Source organism: Euprymna scolopes, chromosome 25, assembly GCF_053919585.1.
Source record: "Euprymna scolopes isolate OS-2025 chromosome 25, ASM5391958v1, whole genome shotgun sequence".
In the NCBI taxonomy this organism is placed as follows: Eukaryota; Metazoa; Mollusca; class Cephalopoda; order Sepiida; family Sepiolidae; genus Euprymna; species Euprymna scolopes.
In genome coordinates this window covers 75,660,047-75,679,761 of record NC_136506.1, presented here as the reverse complement: position 1 = coordinate 75,679,761, position 19,715 = coordinate 75,660,047, and the positions used below count along the sequence as shown (strand labels likewise).

The 19,715-nt window shown below is 33.9% G+C and overlaps 1 protein-coding gene across 1 annotated transcript in view; it reads left to right on the top strand.

Annotated features, from left to right (window-relative positions):
- LOC145247444 (F-box/LRR-repeat protein 6-like) overlaps positions 1 to 19,715 on the top strand; it is a 69,020-nt gene that overhangs the window by 27,727 nt on the left and 21,578 nt on the right. Inside the window, exons 3-5 of the mRNA XM_080109215.1 lie at positions 1,204 to 1,341; positions 7,613 to 7,802; positions 16,042 to 16,173. Coding sequence (XP_079965341.1) covers positions 1,204 to 1,341; positions 7,613 to 7,802; positions 16,042 to 16,173 — 460 coding nt within the window. The remainder of the gene's footprint in view (positions 1 to 1,203; positions 1,342 to 7,612; positions 7,803 to 16,041; positions 16,174 to 19,715) is intronic.

The window sequence follows — 19,715 nt, the reverse complement described above, 5'->3', positions numbered from 1 at the left end:
ATATATTTTAATTGTGCACATTAGTTCCATGGAATAAGACTATCAGTAGATGACTGTGTGTTTATGAGTGACTAATAGTTTTTATTTTCTTTTTAGCACTCGCTAGTGTGTCCTGGTAGCATAGGTAATCGATGTAAGAAAAGGCGACCGTCATTATGAAAGTTTTTATCTGTGAATGTCTGTTGCATTATATGAGGTTAGCAATATGTAAGTGTCCATTTCTAAGTGAGTAATATTCTTTGAATGGTGTCTTTTTTTAGTGGTAGTGTCTCCTGCGGAGGGTGCCGCTGTTTTTGTAAACGTTTAAAAGTGTTCGTTTATGTAGGAATTTGTTTCATTCTGGAATATGAGAATGTTCGGTTTCAGCCAATTGTAAACGCTGGAACGTTGTTAGGGAGAAGTTCTTAATTTTGATTCAGAAATCGGAAAGAATATGTTATGTCTATGTATGTAATCATCGGAGGGTGTAATCTCACTGTACTAGAAAAATGCAGAATAGTGACAACTGGTAGCAGTGTTAGGGCTAAATATATAGAGAGGAAAGTATGGACTTTTTCCTCTTATAATGTTGCGATTGTGATGGTAGTTGTCCACGGATTGAATGTAGCATTTTAATATCACGACTCAATGTGCATGTAACAGCGTTCAAAAGTTACATAAGATGGTGGATAATAGTTTCGACATATGATGTAATGGAATAACCTAACATCCCTTCATAGATGAAATGAACTGTACCCGCTCACGTGACTGAAAGAGAAGGAAAAAAGACAGGAAGAGAATAAGACAAGATGTTGAATAACTCTTACTTCACATGTATTCCTTTGTAGATAAACCCCTTTGTCTTTCACCCATAACCCCGTGTTTCTTGCTGTATTCTTATTTAAAGTAAAGATATAACAACCTATTAAATTTGTATGTGGCATCTGTTAATGCAAACCTACAGTAATTTGGTCCATAGGAGAATTTCTGCAATCAAAATATTATATACAAGATGAGATGGTGGACTATGGACTAGTGTTTAATTAAGGACTTTAAAATTTCAATGAAGAGAGAAAGGAGGCTAATGGGACAATAATTGAGTGGATGTTCTTTCACCAAAATTCTTAAATACTTTAATAATAATCATTTACGATTTTCATAATAATTGATTTTCTTTTATATAAATTTACTCTAAGTTATTTTTTTTATTTTTTTTTTTTTCAGAAAGAAGCCAAAGTCTGTCCGCAGAGAACCAATGAACATCAAACATTTTGATGAGATTAACAGTGTACCTGTAGATATTTGGGTCGAAATCTTCCGCCATTGTGTTAAATCGGAAGGGGCCTTGCCTTTTCTTGTCAGGTGAGTGAATCACACTATGACAATATTATTGAATAGAGTAGCGTTAATGTTAAACCAGGCTATTCTAAAAAAAAAAAAAAAAAAAAAAAGATTTGCAATTTAATTATTGAAAAGCAAAATCAATTTAGAAGAGAAAAAAATACATTTCTGAATTTTTAAGATGAGGACCAATTGACCCCTATGGCGCAGTGGATAAACCACTTGTTAAGATGCAGTTGTAAAAGGTACACTCTTTTGGAGGTTGACGGTTTGATTCTTAGTGCAAGCGACACCAAAAATACAATTGTGAATAATTTTGGACTTCTACCCAGTTATAGCTGATAGAACAAGAGCATGCTACCCCCGTGGATTGCTGATTAAAGGAGATAAATTCTAGAAGCTATTACATTGTTTAATTATGTTAGAGTTTATAATACGCAAACTAAAAAAGAGGCTTGGTGAGCATAAAAAAGAGATATAAAAAATAACATTTACCTAAATGCACTATTCTCTCATGCATTAGAACATGACCTTGTTTTTAACTTTAAACAAACTAGATTCATTAAGTTCATTTTAAATAAATCTTACTGAAAACTACAATAAGCACAATAAAACAACATAATGTATGCATGTCAAACATGTGGCTCATGGGCTGCTTGTGACTTACTGCAAGCTTATTTGTAGCTCAAACAGTGGGGGGGAAGAGGAAACATATCAAAATACAAGAGGTGTCAGAAAAATAGTGAGAATTTCTTATCTATCTTGGCTTTAGGAAAGTCTTTTTTTTTCACATTGAATCCACTGATCGGAACTTTAGAATGTCACGGATAAAATATTTTCGAGTTATCACTATCTTTAATTTCAAAGAAGTTATAAGCAGTTACATTATGAAAACTGGAGAAAGATTTACAATCATTCCTGTCAAAACTTTTCTGAGAACTGACTTGTCATTTACAATAAAAACTCGAAACGGCACAGAAATTTCAGCCTGGCTTACCAAAGATTGTCAACAACAATGAGGTGTCTAGATTGAAATTTATGTATATTGGATTAGTTGCTGCTTAAAATTTACCAGTGAATTCATCTGGAGCTCCATTCTTTGATTTGTTTACATTTTGTGAATTGCTGATGATCTGAATGAATTTTTAACAACCTTTTAAATGGTAAAAGGTCAATACTTCTCAATGAAGCCATGATACATATCTGAAATTTGTAACATATAGTTTTTAAATAATCTGTGTATGTATGTATATATCTATAATATAAAGCTGAACGTGTGTGTGTGTCTGGTCACGAATAGGCTCCTATATAGTTGACTATTTTAAAAAACTGATTACATATAATAATAGAAGATGTATCGAGCATCAGGAATGGGTATGTTTGATCTGGCAGAATGGTGGTTCATAAAAATTGTGAGGTCTGCGTTCGTGCCTGGCCCCCAAAGTATGGAAATAAAAAATGAAAAAAAAAACGTTTACAAAGGTTTTTGATATAGATGTGCATAAGAATACTTTGATAAGTATGTTTCAACTTAAATAGGGATGGTATAATAAAATTGTGGGGTCTGCGTTCACGCCTGTACTCCATGGAAATATGGCACAAACTTTAACAAAGACTTTTCATATCTATTTGCGTAAGTATACTTTGATAATTATGTTTCAGTTTGAAGAAATCTGGTATAATAAAATTATGGGGTGTTCGTTCGCGTCTGACCTCCATAGAATGTAAATATGTCACAAAGTTTAACAAGGTTTTTTAAAAGGGGTGAGGGACCACAATAACACCTTAACTTTAATCTTAATTCACGTTAGCTTTTATTTATTTTTTTAAGTTGAATCATATAATGTCGAATAAATTCACCTCATAAATTCACGTTCTTATTAAAGTGAAAGCCAAAAATAAAATTCAAAACTTTAGACAATTCTCAACACAAATTTTGCATAAGAATGTTACTTGTTATCGTGTCAAAAGAAGGAAAAAATCCTGCTCACATGATTACATGTCTTTTTAAAAACATTTACATAACCTTTTTAATTTTATTTATATATCTGTTTAAGCTTTTTTTTTTTTGTCAGTGTACTAGAAGCAATTCAGTTGATTACAACCCTTTCTGCGTGTTCTTTACATTACAATAGTACAACCCTGAATCCAACGGCGCAATACTACACCCTTCAATACTGTAAAACTGAAACGAAGCTGTTCTGTTTCTTCGGTGCCATTTTCTTCTTATTCATACTTATATCGATTCTTTGCTTTAAAAAACTCAAGTAATTACGTGTTTACTTTTTTAATATCCCATTTTGCTGTTTCGGATTATTTTACTAAAGTACTTCAGTAAAGCTCCATTATTTTTCAAAACTGTTTTTGTTTCGTTGTTTTTCGATATTTCGTCAATATTATTTAATAAGAGTGTTTAGCAGAAAAGCCAACAAACGACTACCCGAAAAAATAAATATACAAGAAATAAATGTTACCATAGTCAATAAAAGTTCAGTTCATGTTTTTTTGTTGTTTTGAAATAGTTTTGTATGCTCTTTACTTGAAATAATTTCAGCGAACCGAAATTAAAACGAAACTACACATGCCATAATCAAATATTCCTCTAGCACAAAATAACGGAAAACATTAAAATGTTTATAAATATTCCTTACGTTGACGGAACTCTCTTAAATTGTTAACACAGAATGCTCAGGTGTCCCTCCTTCATATTGAAAACGGGGCTCTCCATTTCAAAGTCGCTGCCATTTTGATTATTTTTTTAAACCGGTTCGTGAATTAAAAAAAAAAAAATTTTTACAAACTACTTAAAAATATAAACCAATGAACTTTTCTACCATAAAAGTAACTTTTATTGACTATGGTAGCATTTATTTCTTGTATATTTATATTATTATATATATATAACGTTTTCTCTTTGTAAGGAAACACCATTTTGTTGGTCACTATTGGCTACGAATGGAAATAAAGTTGATATAAAAAAATATATTTTCGCAAAAATTATCTTTACTTTCATCATATTTTGCTTAGGGTAAAATTTTGGAGTATCAAAACCTATCTCTTTACAACCCCCTCCTTTTCATAACCTATCATACTTTCATCAATCACAGTCCATTTTCTGTAGGCTGTTTTTGAACCCAGTCAATGACGGGTACTTCTGCTAGTATATATATATATATATATAGAGAGAGAGAGGGTGAGAGATTAATAATTGTGAAATGATCAATCAAGTTTTCATAGGAGGAAACATAACAAAATCAAATTTATATGTACGATCGTTTCGGAAATAATATTCTTTTATTCATTCGATATTTACAAATAAAACCATTGAGAAATAAGTAAAATATTTCTGAATATGGTCTCCTCATCAGCATAAATGGGAGGGGGGGGGGGAAGAAGATACAAAATTTTAACCAGCTTATTGAAGTAAAAATAGTTTGTGAACCTAGAATTAAAAAAAATATAAATTTTAAGTGGAATTTAATTCTTTTGTTTATATGATTAATATTATATATATTTTCACTTATATTTGTCATGATATAATGTCTATATGACACAATTAAACTATTGTATAGGGAGTTAAAATTAAGAGGTTTCGTCAGATGTTGTTAAAAAAATCCTCAATGTGGCTCAATGCAGGTGTTGCTGTTAAAACAGACAAAACTTGTATCGCTCTTGATGGATCTAATCACCTTTTCTCCTTTTAGTGCCAATGATTAAGCAGTGATTTGATTTTGGCCTGCAATCTCTTCAATGGGCAATATGATATACCTCAAGACTTATTGTTCACCCCATACACCAGAAAGTGGTCTACATGAACACTACAAGAAAGTATTTCACGACTGATTTCGATTAAACTGAAGGAGGGCCGCTTTCTCAATCAGAATCCATGGACCTTTCTTTTCTTTTTTCTTTGAAGATTGTAATGCTGGGTATGGGGCAGCCAAACCAGCTACCAACATTGCCCTGATTTTTATTGGAACCAGCCGAGGGCTCTTTTTGGTATCCTGTCTGGATCTCTTTTGCACTTGGTTCACAAGGAATAAGACTTGAGGTTCTTCTTCATAAACCCTGTAGCACCTATAATAACTGGTATGATTGATATCTCCCTAGAATTCCAGTTTTTTTTTTCATATCATACATGAGACCTTGATATTTGGTCTGTTTATCCTTTTCAGCTCTGTTCAAACCTCCACCATTAGGGACACACTTCAACCAAGGTTGATGGAACTTGGAATAGACTTTCAAATGATGCAATAAATTCACCAACAAAAAATTCAAGATCAAACTGGACAAGTGCTGGCTCCTGTACATTTTCTAACACCCTTTCCACACATGACGACTGAAGCTTGTTTTATTTTTTTGCTAAATTTATTGATTTGAATTGTTTTTCATTTTGTTTTGCTTACACTGAAACAAATGTCATAATTATCTGGGAGTAATAATATCTAGTAGTCTCAGATCTAAAAACCACTTGTCTTATATATCCAACAAAGTCAATAGAGAGCTTTACATATTGTATATCCTGAGCTACCAAATTCTTCATGAATGGTATTTGCTGACTAGGCTTTACAAGGTAATAATTGGTTCTCACTTGAAATACGGGTCCCTAGTGTTCACCAGAGTTGGCAAGGTGTTCTCGGATTCTCTTGAGCGTCTACAACATCGTGCCAGCAGGTATATGTACTACATATTCCCTGCCGTAACCTTGGATTAGATCTGCTGTCTATTCATCGGAATGTAACAGTTGCTTCCATTGCTTACAGATTATTTTATGGTTCTTGCCTCACCACAGTGCTTAACAGACCAAACCTGCGACAATACCCATTCACATTAGACCCTCTGCATAATCACACCAGTGTTTGCTCAGAGATGTACCAGCAATCTCTTTTCACATTGTGTTCTGCAGTCCTGAATGTGCTGCTTCAGAATTATGTGAATGAATATATATCATTGTCACATTTTCAGAGTTCTGTATTGGCTGTCATGATATTCCTAAGTGTTATGCATTCCCTAGTTAGTTTAGGAGCTTCTGTCTATTGCTAATGGTTTTTTGATCATGTCTTAATAAAGGGAAAAATATATATGCCAATCTAAAAACCAAGTAGGGTCACCATTTGACTTAAGTAATAAATTAATATCCTTCCACCTGCTAAAAATTACTTTTTCAAACGTTTTTTTGTTGTTGTTGTTTTGTGCGGTACTTGTACAGTGTAATCAAGACAGTAAAAAATGAAAGTATCGAAAAAAAAAAAAAAATGGTTATATTGTACATATCCATTATGGAATGAAGTTCTCTGGAAAATAATTTCACTTAATTTCATCAAGTATTTTTTTTTTTTTTTTTTACAGTGAAAAACAATTTGTTATAATACCTAGCAAGAGGTTCGATTTTTAGGAAGAAAAGCTAGTATTAAAGATGAGGAGGGAGTGTTGGCGCTTTAAACTGAGTTATCTCCCCGTGCCATGTTCAAACATTCAAAGATGTCTACCGTCAACGCGCTGTTATAAAAACGTGTTTTTCCGCTGTAAAAAAAAATCTACTCGATCAAATTAAGTGATTTTTTTTTTTTTTTTTGAGATCTTCAGTCCAAAACGATACATACAATATGACCTTTTTTCCGATATTTTCATTTTGTCTTGATTAAACTGTACAAGTACCTTTTGTGCTTAATTAATAAATTGAAAAATCACTTGGTGAGAGTGAGCATAAAAACAATAATTAATTTCCTCTGTTAACATCTTAAATTACATGCATCGGATTGGTTAGCTCGTTAAACCAAACACCACCTTGCTCTACTCACATATTGAGCACTATTGACATAAGTACTGAAAATTGATACATAAAATATTATATCTCCTTATAACATTTTATGTACATACATGAAATAATTATAGATACAAGAGTGATGATTTCAAAAGTAAAGCTTACTAATATTTCTTTTTAACTCAAAATGTTGAAGAGTTACAAAGATGGAAACAGTACCATTAAAACGAGCAACCTTTTGTGCTCCAGAATTTATTTTTCTACATAGGCATCGCCATTCTCAGTGCATTAGCCCAGTCATAACAATGCAATTTACAATCCCCTCTGATCCATTCAGGCGGAATATAAAAAAGGAGGTATTACTTTTGCTATGCCCCCCACCCCCGTATATATGTATTCACAATATATTAACTCGTGTTTTTACAAATATGCCAAAACCACATTCTGTAACAGCAACTGTTTCACGGCTTATGGGCTGAGAATTCATGTTATTATTATATATATATTTTTTTTTTTTGTTTCTTACAGAGCGACACGCGTGTGCCGATCTTGGTATCAGGCATCATTAACAATTACACTTTGGGAACGAATTGACCTGAGTTTTGGTTGGATAAAGTCGACTGACGGAACGCTTGAGTGGTTGGCTAATAACCGATTAAAGAATTGCAAGACACTTAATTTAAGCGGATGGAAAAATCTGACTTCAAAAGGCTTGGCGGTAAGTAAAATAAAAAAGATCCTGAGATTTTTCTTTTTAGATGAGGATTGATAATTTGGATTATTTGGGCTATTGTTCTCATCTAAAAGACAGACAAACAATATTTTGTTCTAATTTTTGCACATGTATGGGACGAGTTTCTTTTACTTCCAGAAAGGAGAGTACATATTCTTTAATGTTGGGTAGAATAAATATAAGGGAGATAACTCGGATATCAGTCCAAGAGAGGTAACTGAAATAATTTAGCTCATATCTTCTCTCTGTCTTTTTCTATCTTCTATAATATAAAAGTGAAAATGTGTGTGTTTGTGCGTGCATTTTTTTTTTTTTGTATGTCCGCCAAAGGCTTTTGGGGGATGGACGCTCGGGGTGGGAGGTCACTAATTCTTACAACTTTTTATATATCCCCTAGATTATAATATCTCCGATTTACGAAACGAGGTCGCATTTATCTTTTATTTCAACGACTTTTATGTTACAAAATTCGCGCTTAGGTTTCATTTCTCTATGGCGTGATGTTTGACCGAGAAAACCACACGTTGACGTTCGTTTAATTACCTGTTTTTTTTAAACGTTTAATTTCAACCATTATTACTTCCCTGACCTCTTAGCGTCATGGTAAGTTATCAGGCTATTTACCTCAAAGCTTCGGGTTCAAGCCTACCTCCCTACCAAAACTTTTTTTTTTCTTTTACACCGGCAAACACCTGGGCAATGCCGGGCACCCATGCTAGTCTATATATATAAAAGGCAAAAATGTGTGTGTACGTATGTCTAGCAAAAAACTTTCGACACATGCAACGAACACTGACAAAATTGATATCATTAGAAAGATCGACCTCTCGGGTGACAAATATCTCAAAATTGGCCAAAAACATTTCTTTGACCACCAACTGAGTTGTTTTTTTTACAAGGAGAAGGGGTCAGTTTTTTCATCAACATTTTTGCAAAGTCATCATACGCCTTGCAATGACTAAGCTTATTTTGAATGACGGCAAACCGTTCACTTTTTTTTCATTTCCTTTTCTTCTTAGCGTTATAGGTTTGAGCCTGGCTACTGCGGCTTTTTTTTTTTTCTCATACAGGTACTAACTGCTATTTTCTATTTTTTTTAAGTGGTTGGTTATTTTTTTTTTTTTTTTTGCGATTGCTGCTATTTTATTTTTAGGACTCCATTGCTCAATACCCTTACCATAAAACCTCTCCACACCCGGGCAATGCCAGCTACCCAGCGCTAGTCTATCAGAAAAGGTGTCTTACAGTCGCAGTGTAAGAATATGTATATTTGTTTTTACTCTTGTTCACCCAAAACAAGGCATATTGCCACTTGGGCGTAAGGGGCAAATATTTGGGATCATGTTTACAGGGAACTATGTAGGAAGATGAGCGAGATGTTGGTTTGCATTACATTTAAACTTCTGCATGTAAGTCAGGGAAGCAGAGAGGGAATTTCAAAGATTAGCCGTCCGAGAAAATAAGCTATTATTAGAGTAAAAGGCTTTTCAGCATTTAGGGACCGCTACAGTGAAAGGGTGGGATTTTTTGTCAAACAGGTTGGTCAGGGTGGGAGTATGTACATTGAATGGGTACAAGTGCAATTTGTTCATCAGAACATATTCCATTAAAGTACTTGTAAAACAGACACAGGGATGCAACATCATGGTGATGGGACAGGAGTTGGAGCTTTGTTGATGGTACGGGACCTATTAGATTGAGAATCCATTTTTGAACCGTGCCTAAGAAGAGACTAGTGGTTGATGCATCAGACCAGATGTGGCAAGGTTATGCAATGGTGGTAGCCAGTCAGACGACGTTTGATGAACTTGAAGGGTCAGCCAGAAAGGGCACAAACAAGATCTTGCTATAGCTTCCGCACATGTATAGAACGAGCTTTCTTCTAAACAAGGCAGAACATATGTAAGGGAGATAACTCGCATATCAGTCCAAGGGAGATAAATGAGATAATTCTAGTTACAGAATTTAGTTGGTAGGAAAATATAAGATGTAACCTCAAACCTTCTTCAGATGAATCTATGTTCAAACATTGAATCATGTGAACTCTATGCAGCCATCTATAGGTGTATCAGAATTTTTGTAGGAATTTTTGACACCCCTAACACGAAACTGTGAATAAAATATAAAAAACTCGTAATTTCTCTTTTAAAAGTGGGTTGTTTATTTTCTTTATGGATTATACTTCCAAAATAAACTATTAAAGTTGTTTTAAAAGTAATAGAAATATTTTTTTTATTTCTTAAAAACAGTAATGAATTTTACGAACTCAATATTTTTCAATTTTTAAACTTTAAAAATCTATCAAAATTTTTCTATCGGTTCTATTTTTACGATATTTTCAGGGTCAATATGAAATTTTATGCTCTTTTCAATAAACTGAATATAATATTTTCGACAAACGTTTTTTTTTTAATTCACGCCCCCCTCCCATTTTCAAGTGTCTATTGAAAAGTAAATAATTAATTTACTCACCAAAGTTTTATATATCACAAATTGAAGAGAAAAGGTCAATAAATAATATTTTCAAATTTAAAAAAGAAAAGTAGTGTTTTTTAGAAACTTACCTGTAAAGTCCGAAGTTTAAAACCTTTTAAAAAAAAAACACGTTTTTTTTATTGTTTTTTTTTTTAATGAAACCTTGGTCCTTGCTCCTTTAATTGAAAAAAAAAAAATTAGGGCTTGAATTACATTTTTCGAGGAGTTATAAGCTTGGAAAGACGGGTGGAATTATTCAATATTTTTCACGAAATTTCTGACACACCGAATCCATCTATACAGTTCACGATAGAAAAGGAACATAATAACAGATTATCATTCCTAGATGTGCTGATAACTCGAACTGATTAGGAGTTTAGGTCATTTGTATATTGAAAGCCAACACTGGACAATATCTAAACTTCATCTCTCACCATCCGTATAACGTAAAGAAAAGAAATCGTCCATTGCCTACAATACCAAGCAAAAATATTATGTAGCAACAGTAATACGTATAAAGAGAAGATGTCCAGTTTAAGAGAAACCTTTCAGACGTTGCGAGCCTGTCTCTGCTTTATCATTATTTTCATGGCAAGTGCTCATCTGAGTTCCAATCCATGGTTCCCCCTGTCCTGACTTTCATGAAAAACACTCGTCCTGCTGAAACCACTATCAATAATTTCCCCCACTTTATCTGTGCCTAAGCCCAAACATAGATTCCATGAACAAAGCTTCTTTCTTAGAACTGCATGCCTGTGGAACTCTGTTCTGTTTTCCTGCTTTCCAGCTGACTACAATATGGTTGTCTTCAAGTCCAACGTGAACAAATTCTTGATGAGCCATCCACTTAAATAATCCAATTTACTAAATTTCCACAATTAAATATGTCTACATGTTCCCCTTAAGCACTGTACACTCATTAATCCTTATCCTTGAGTGGCCTCTAGGCCTTGATAAGTGGTGACTCCTTTATAATAAAAAAAAAAAAAAACTATCCAGAGAGCATGACATCTATGGCCACATGCCTTTACCCAATATGTATTACTCAGAGCGTACACGTGCACACTTTCAAATACACACCGGTTGCCTGCCCTTGTCGTGATTTCCATTTCAGCCGACAGGTGGCGTTTTGTACTACTTCCTGTTTCATTATCTCCTATGATCTTCCTCTTTTCATTCGAATCGTCAGCGTTCTTTTCTCATCAAACTGTTCATGTGAGGGACACATTTTTAACACATCTCGACAGCCGTGTAATCCTTTCAAGGAAAGGACGAACTCTCGTATATACTCACATATGCATACATGATGAATATTCGACGAATCCAGATACACGTATGTACACGAAACAAACATTCTACTTCATACACACGTACATACTGTGAACTCCTATGTATAACGGACAATTAACTTGATGCATGAAATATACCTACACGCACGTACACCAACGCATCTTGTATTCTTCAATACTTCTGTATAAATAAATATCTCCTGTATATATGTAAATAAGTAACTCTGTTTCAACATGTTTTATTCTAAATCATCTTCTTCTTAAATGTACTCATAAAACATTATTGATTGTTTGTTGCGCTGGTACAACTACAAACGACGACCTTTGAGCTTCAAGTAATAGAACACGCAGTCTATAACCAGTAACCAATCCACCACAAATGTAACAATTAAAACGCCAAGTGGCTTTAATAATATTAGTAATTTAGTATCATTTATATTTGTAGTACTTGATGTAATGCTCATTTACCTCAATCTCAGACAACTTTATATATATATATACTAGACTACCTATGACCCGTTGGGTCAGTATGTTATATTAGCTATGGAATTAATGTATGAGCGTGACACTTGTGACATAAAGAAAATAGTTTTTTATGACATAACAGAAACATTTCTATGAAAGTATATCAAAATGAAAAATGAATATAGATAGATTTTATGAGTCGTTCTGTTTATAATTGTTTATTTTTGAAAAAAAACTTACAGCCATTGAATTATAAGTGGTTTGCCATACTTATAGGTAAATGTGCACTAAACACATACCATAATACTTAAAGTTAAATTCAAGTTTTGATATATTTTTTAATTTAAACGCAAAAAAAAAACAATCGGGACGCTGAAAACGTACATATTAAAACAATACGTTTTATTGTCGTGTTGATTATTTATTTGTAACACAAATTTAAAAAAACATATTTTCAGGCTTATTTATTTATGTTGGTAGTGTAGAAGAAAATGTATGAATGTTTTTTAAGAAAGGTGTATTAAAAAATGGAGAATAAATTAAAAAAAATGAAGGCAGTGAGTAAATCGCTGTTGTAAAATGCTCTTATGGATGTCAACGGGTTGAAGAGGATTTATTTGTAAGAAAATTGCGTTAAAAGAAATTAAACATAATACGGAAATGAACGATGTATAAAAAAAAAAGCAGAACGTATTAGCAATTGTTTATTTGGATAATTTGAACACGAAAAAAAACATTGAGACGCTGAAAACTTACACAGTAAAACAATATGTTTTATTGTCGCGTTGATTATTTAGTATAATATATATTGTATATATGAAAGAGGTCGATGATTATATGTACTATTTGTAATCACGTTTTGTGTTTGTTTCCCATATCTTGAAGTGTTTTATTGAATAAATTTAAGATATTCGCTTTCTAATGACGCCCGTTTGTCTGAACGAAACCGGCCCAGCAATTTGTGTTCATTTGTTTACGCTGTTTATGGGTTTATGTTTATGTACGCATGCGCAATCGGAAGTCGTAAACCAGATGATGATTTACAACACCCGTTACAAGGTCATTTGAGTTTTATAATTATATAGATATATATATTTAGAAATGTTGTTTTACAATCAGTATTGAAACATGGCGAAACGAAAAGATCTGATTGTTTGTTATGCTGTCATGAACCACAAACGACAACCTTCGACATTGAAGTAATGGAACACACAGCCTAAAACTCGGTAACTGCTGATCCCTATAAGTGGTAACTAATTCCGCCACACATCAGCTCTAATAAATCTGGATCAAATACCAGAGGGCACCATCTGGATACTCACCACAGTTTGTATACCGTATATAAAGGGTTTGTTAAAAAATAAAATTTGTGCCTGATATGATAGACAGACAGACAAAATCGCTAAGATAAGATAATAGTTTTAATTTCTTTCTTTCAATGTTTTCTTTTCATTCAATTTTATTTTTTAACTAATAGGGCAAAGGTGTAACATATAATTCTACACATATTTTTTTCAACCAACCTATACTCTTTTGACATGCTTACACACACAATCCAAGTCAGTAGAAGGGAAATAACTCTGTGAAAAAAAAATCATAGTTACTTCCCTTTAGTAAGTTCCTGGAAAACAAGCTACATGATAACATTAAAAGATGTGTGTACCTCTCGACAACATTACATGATATAAATGACATTTATTTGAGCCTCAAATAACAAATTGTTTTTTTTTATTTTAGATATCATACATTTGAGGTTATGCTAACTAAAAAAAAAAAAAAAAAAAAACATTGTGGGTGTTGTTGCATAGTTTAAACTGGACATATAAACAAACATTTGACCTTTATATAATAGACTAGTATGAGTACCCAGTGCAGCTCGGGTGTGGAGAGGTGGTATAGTAAGGCTATTGAACAACCATCCCTTAGCCCTAAAAAACAACTAAAATAATAGCGAGTGTTCATGTGAGCGCAAAAAAAAAACAAATTAGCCACAGTAGCTAGGCTCGAACCTGTAACACAAAAGAGGAAAAGGAGATGAAAAAAAGCAAACGTGTTAATCGACTTGGCTATAGTGCACTTGTGACGTCACGGGCCTTCAAAATAACATGTTTTAAACGTATGTTGAGATCACAAGGCATGAATGATTTTTGCAAAAATGTCAATGCAAAAAATATCAACGATCAAAAAAACTAGTTGACGATCAAAGAATTAATCTTTTTAGCCAATTTTTTGATATGTTGTCTGAGAGATCGATTTTTCTAATCATACCAATTTTGTCATGGTCCAATGCATCTGTCGAAAAGTTTTAGGAGACATACAAACACACACACACACACACTAACAGACATTTTGGCTTTTATATATTAGACTAGCCTGGGTGCCTGGCATTACCCAAGTGTTTGGAGGTGTATGTTGAGCAAAAAAAAAGTGGTAGTAGGAAGGCAGGCTCGAACCTGTCCCGTGAACGAGGAAAAGAATGTGAAAAAAAAAGTGACGTCTTTGCTGTTGCGTCCATTGCCAAACCAGAAGTGATGATGGTTTAAATTAAGGCTAGTCAACCAAAAAGAGGGGATGACTCTCAAAAATATCGGTGAAAAAAACAACCCTTCCTTGTAAAAAAAGTGCCCAGTGGAGGGTGAAGGAATTAATATTTTGGGCCAATTTTCCGATATTTGTCGTCCGAAGGGTCGAGCTTCAAAATGATACCAATCTCGTGAAAATCCGTCACCTCTGTCGAAAGTTTTAAGCAGACATACATACATTTAAACAGACAGGGGAGATTTATATAATAGACTAGCAGGGGGTGCCCGGCGTTGCCCGAGTATTTAGAGGAGTAAAAGAAAAAAAAAATAAGTGTTAGTAGGCAGGCCATTTCAGCTTTCCGCTGTTTCATTTATTCGTTCCCCCATGTTGGGGAAACCAAGCTCCTTCGAAAAAGGGGTACTCTCAAATGAATAGCATTTGTTTGATATGAAGGGTTTTCCCCACATCGATCAAAGCTAATTGCTTTCAAGACGTCCCGGCATGAAAGGCCGCTGACGGCTTTGCTTCGATGAGTTTCGCTTTATTTATACGAAAAAGACAAACAAACCCACAAAAGGACGGAAGAGAGGAAATTTTATAAAAGTCGATCAAAATAAATGTAGAGACGCATCCGTTCACAAATCGTAGATATTATAATCTAGGGAGTATATAAAAAGTTCTAAAAAAAATAGTAACCCTCCCCCTCGAAAAAAGACTTTCTTGGACATAGAAAAATATGTGAGCCACTTTTGCCTTTTATATATATAGACTAGCGAGGGGTACCCGGTGTTGCCCAGGTGTTTGGAGGTGTGTGTGGAAACTCCGGGGGTGGGGGGGTTAAAAAAAAAAGTAAGTATGAGTATCGAACCCGAACAACGAAGGCAAGTTGTGAATTAAAGTGTGAAAAAAAAAAAACATGCGACGTTAACCATTGCCCCACCGCGATATGCTAATGGAAACACGTTTGAATTTATTTAATTACTTGGATTTGGCAGGTGCCCGTTTTAATGAGTTAATGAGGTCGAGTTTTGACTGCGGGATAGTATTCATTTACTGCGGAACGCTTTTTTTTATTTTTATTTTCCCAAGATGTTATAGGAAAAAGACTAACCCACATGCAGCGAGCGACAAATGTTGAATATTTATCTTCCCGAAATCGAGCAAATTAAATAGACAGGCGAGCTTCGTTGTTAACTGAGATATTACGATTTATATGTGATATAAAAAGTTGTGAAGCGACCGACCGCTTCTCTGAAAAAACCTTTTGTAGACATACAGAAAAAGCGAACACACATACATACATACATTTTCACTTTTATATTTATAGATTATTTTTTATTGTGTTTGTAATTTTCAATTTTATTTTTCTCAATTATTGTTTATTTTTAATTTTCTTTTCTTTTCATTCCATTGTTTTTATCATTTTTGTTTTCTTTATAAATCTTACTTTATTTTTCATTCTTTCTTCGTAGGCCATAGCTATGAACTGCCCTCAACTCGAAGCCCTTGATATTTCGAACACATCCAAGAAAGTGTCAGAAGGATTTCTTACTTTAGTAAAAAATTGTCCAAAGCTAAAAAATATTAATTTCTCAAAGAGCTTGGTAAGTAAGAAGGGACTTTTTCAATGTAATAGCTGTTGCATGTATTGAAAACCTTGACAAAATGGCAACATCAACGTTTCTACACTTTTTTACACTTGCATAATTCTACAAATCGCCTATATGTCACAAAATTCCCTTTCCCTGTTTCTCATAATTACATTATTTAGAAACCCATTCTTAATATGAGGAGGGGTCAACTTTGTTAACTATTTTGTACCCAAAAAAATAATTTGATAAAATTTTGGTGCTTGTTTACATTGATCTTTTAAACCAACACATTTCAGGTGAAAACATTATTACGTACTTATGTGTCATGTCGAAATTAGTATAAATTCCAAAAACTGCAAAAAATGATCCAGTAGATGATGTGCTACAATTATCTATACTCTTAATAAAATTCTAAATGTTTATTTATTTATGTGTGTGTGTGTGTGTGTGTGTGTGTGTGTGTGTGTATATATATACCAATAAAACTTTTGAACGGATTCACCGAATTGAAAAATGCATCTAAAACCAAACTCCTATCTTTACATAATCAACACTCTGATCCCCATCTGGCATCAATTGAAATGGATGGCTCTTGTCTAGGAGAAGCCCCATGTTTTGACAAGCTTCTGGGTTTGTCCTTTACTCCTGATCTGAAATGGAACACGTACATCATCTGTTGCCAAGGTCGCTGGAAAGATGGTGGGATCCTTCTACTGCTCCAGAAGATATCTCACTACTGATGCAATTCTCTATCTATATAAAAGCCAAGTACGTCCAAGGATGGAGTACTGCTGCCATATCTGGGCAGGAGCTGCTAAAAACAGCCTATCCTGCCTTGACAGAGTACAAAATAGACTTCGTGGTTTAGTGGGGGATGCCCTTTTCTCTTCCCTGCAACCTCTCTCCCACAGAAGAGACGTTGCGAGCCTATCTTTGTTTTATCGTTATTTCCATGGCAGGTGCTCTTCTGAACTCCAATCTCTGCCCCCCCTCGCCAATCTTTCACGAAAAACACCCGTCTAGCTGAATCCACTGTCAAAAATTTTCCCCACTCTTTATCTGTGCCTAAATCAAAACGTAGATTCCATGAACAAAGCTTCTTTCTTAGAACTGCACGCCTGTGGAACTCTGTTCCGTCTGCCTGCTTCCCACCTGACTACAACCTGGATGTCTTCAAGTCCAACTTAACTAAATTTCTAATGTACCGCCCCCTTAATTAAACACTTCATTAAATCTCCACACTAACGTACTGTACTTGCAATAACCCTTATCCCTTAGTGGCTTCCGGGCCTTGATTATTACCACTGTGTAAAAAAAAAAAAAAAAAGGCGTCAGTCCCTAGATTGTCCTTATCTATATATGGTTTCTATTTGCAATGCCTCCCCACCGGACAGAGTTAGACACCAGGATCGGTTTTTAACTTGGAGAAAAGGAACAAAAATAAAAATTGTCTCAGTCGTGAAGGATTTCTCCTCCACTGAGAGAAAACAAGAAATTGAACGTTTGTAATGAACAATGCCAAGTCACACAAAAAGCCCGAAAAAAGGGTTTTTGTGCCATTTAATGCAATTATTGAAAAAGTTACCTGCCCATGTCAACGGAATTTAGCACGGTCTGTATACAGTCGCGGTAACATCTTTCTTGTAGCGCAATGAATAACGCATCTAACTACAGATCAGATGATTCAAGGTTCGAATCCTGGGAAGTTCGTAATAATTTTAACCATCATTTTATCCAACGTTTACTCATTATCCTTACCCTTAGTTAGGATATTTTTGTTTTTACAGTGATTTTTTTTTGTGCATATGGAAATTTCCCATACTTCGAGTTCACAGGGTAAGCGTTGATAGTAAGACGATGTTGAGCATACTTGATGTTGAGTGTACTCCATTTTGTGTTTGACTCGGTATTGTGTGTGCCGACGTGGGGCAGCTGCTAGTTTTAAATAAAAAATCAGTTCCCAGAGATTGTGTTTAAAGATAGTGGATCCGTAATTTAATTTAAGAGTTATCTCCCTTATTTGTCATACTGAATTGCTTGCACAACTCTTCTACATTAAAACATATGAAAAAAATTTGATAATTCGCTAAATCCTATTTTTACTTTTTGGAATTTGTACTAATTTTGATATGATACATATGTACATAATAATGTTTTCTCCTGAAATGCGTTTATTTAAAACATCACCAATGTAAATAAGCACTGATTTTTATTTATTTATTTTTTTTTTAACGGCATAGTGAACAGAAAAAGTAAAACAACTAAAGAAAAATGGAAGTTTAAATAAAATAGAAGTTATGAAATTTTATTTTATTGATAAATCCATATTTTTTTCCTCTCATACATTTGTGTCATTTTCCATTCTACAAAATAAAATTACTACAAAAACTAGCTGAAACTCGCAAGTGGACGACAGAAGATATTATGTTTGTGAAATCAACAACTTACCTTGTAGGCTTGTATATAATCATGTTTTTCAGCTGTTTTCACTTGTGAAGTATTCTACTTTGGCTTCCAGTTAATGTCGGTTATCAGGAGAGAAAACGGGCCGTTTCAGGGCCTTCCTTTTCATAGTTTATTCACTTTTAGACGTGTATATAATCGTGTTTTATTATTTTTTTTTTCACTTGTGAGTATATCATTTCATTCTCCAGATATATGAATAACTAGCAAGCCACCTGGTATTGCTCGGTCATAAAATGTGCATCAATATTATATTTGAATTAATACAGAAACTGAAATATGTGCGTGCGAGTATTGTGTTTTTTTTCTTTTATAAAGAATCCGTCATCTGAACAACTCCCGAATGTGCATTTGTGAAACAGTTGACAAACGGATAAAAATCCGGCAACGCCCACACACCAATTTTGACCCCTTAGCATTCCTTCCTTTAAGGATGAAAACTGATTAAAACGTTTTCCACATGTCTGAATACCCTATATATCAAATTTCAAGTTTGTAGATCAAAAATTCATTGAGTGTAAACTACTTACTCACATAAAATTAATATACGAAAGTATAGATTTATGCGTAAACTTTAAGTATTTACTTCAAAGGTGCTCAATGCGTAGGTAGAGCTAGTTAGTAATTTATAAAATATATATGGCGATTAAACTACACTGAATATTCGGCATTTCATCCACTTATAAGCCTGAAGAGTCTTAGAGTGGATGAAATGCAGAATATTCAGTGTAGCTTAATCACATATATATTTTATAAATTACTATATATATATATATATATATATATCCTCACACACATACACATTCTCACTTTTATAGATATACAGGTTGGAACAATAAAATTGTCATCCTGGAAAAAACATCATTCCATTTCCAAAATCAGTTTTCTTTTTTTCCTTTTTGTTGCAGACCATCTACTAGTTGGCCAGTTGTGTACAAACCCAAGAGCGATAGAAGCATTCTATTACGTCTGAAAGTGACACAATATTCAACACACGAGATCAGAGATGCACCGCTGTACAATTCGTGCTCTCTACCGATCCAAGTTATGACACCAGGACCATTGCCAGCAGCCTCAAAAGGCATCGCTGG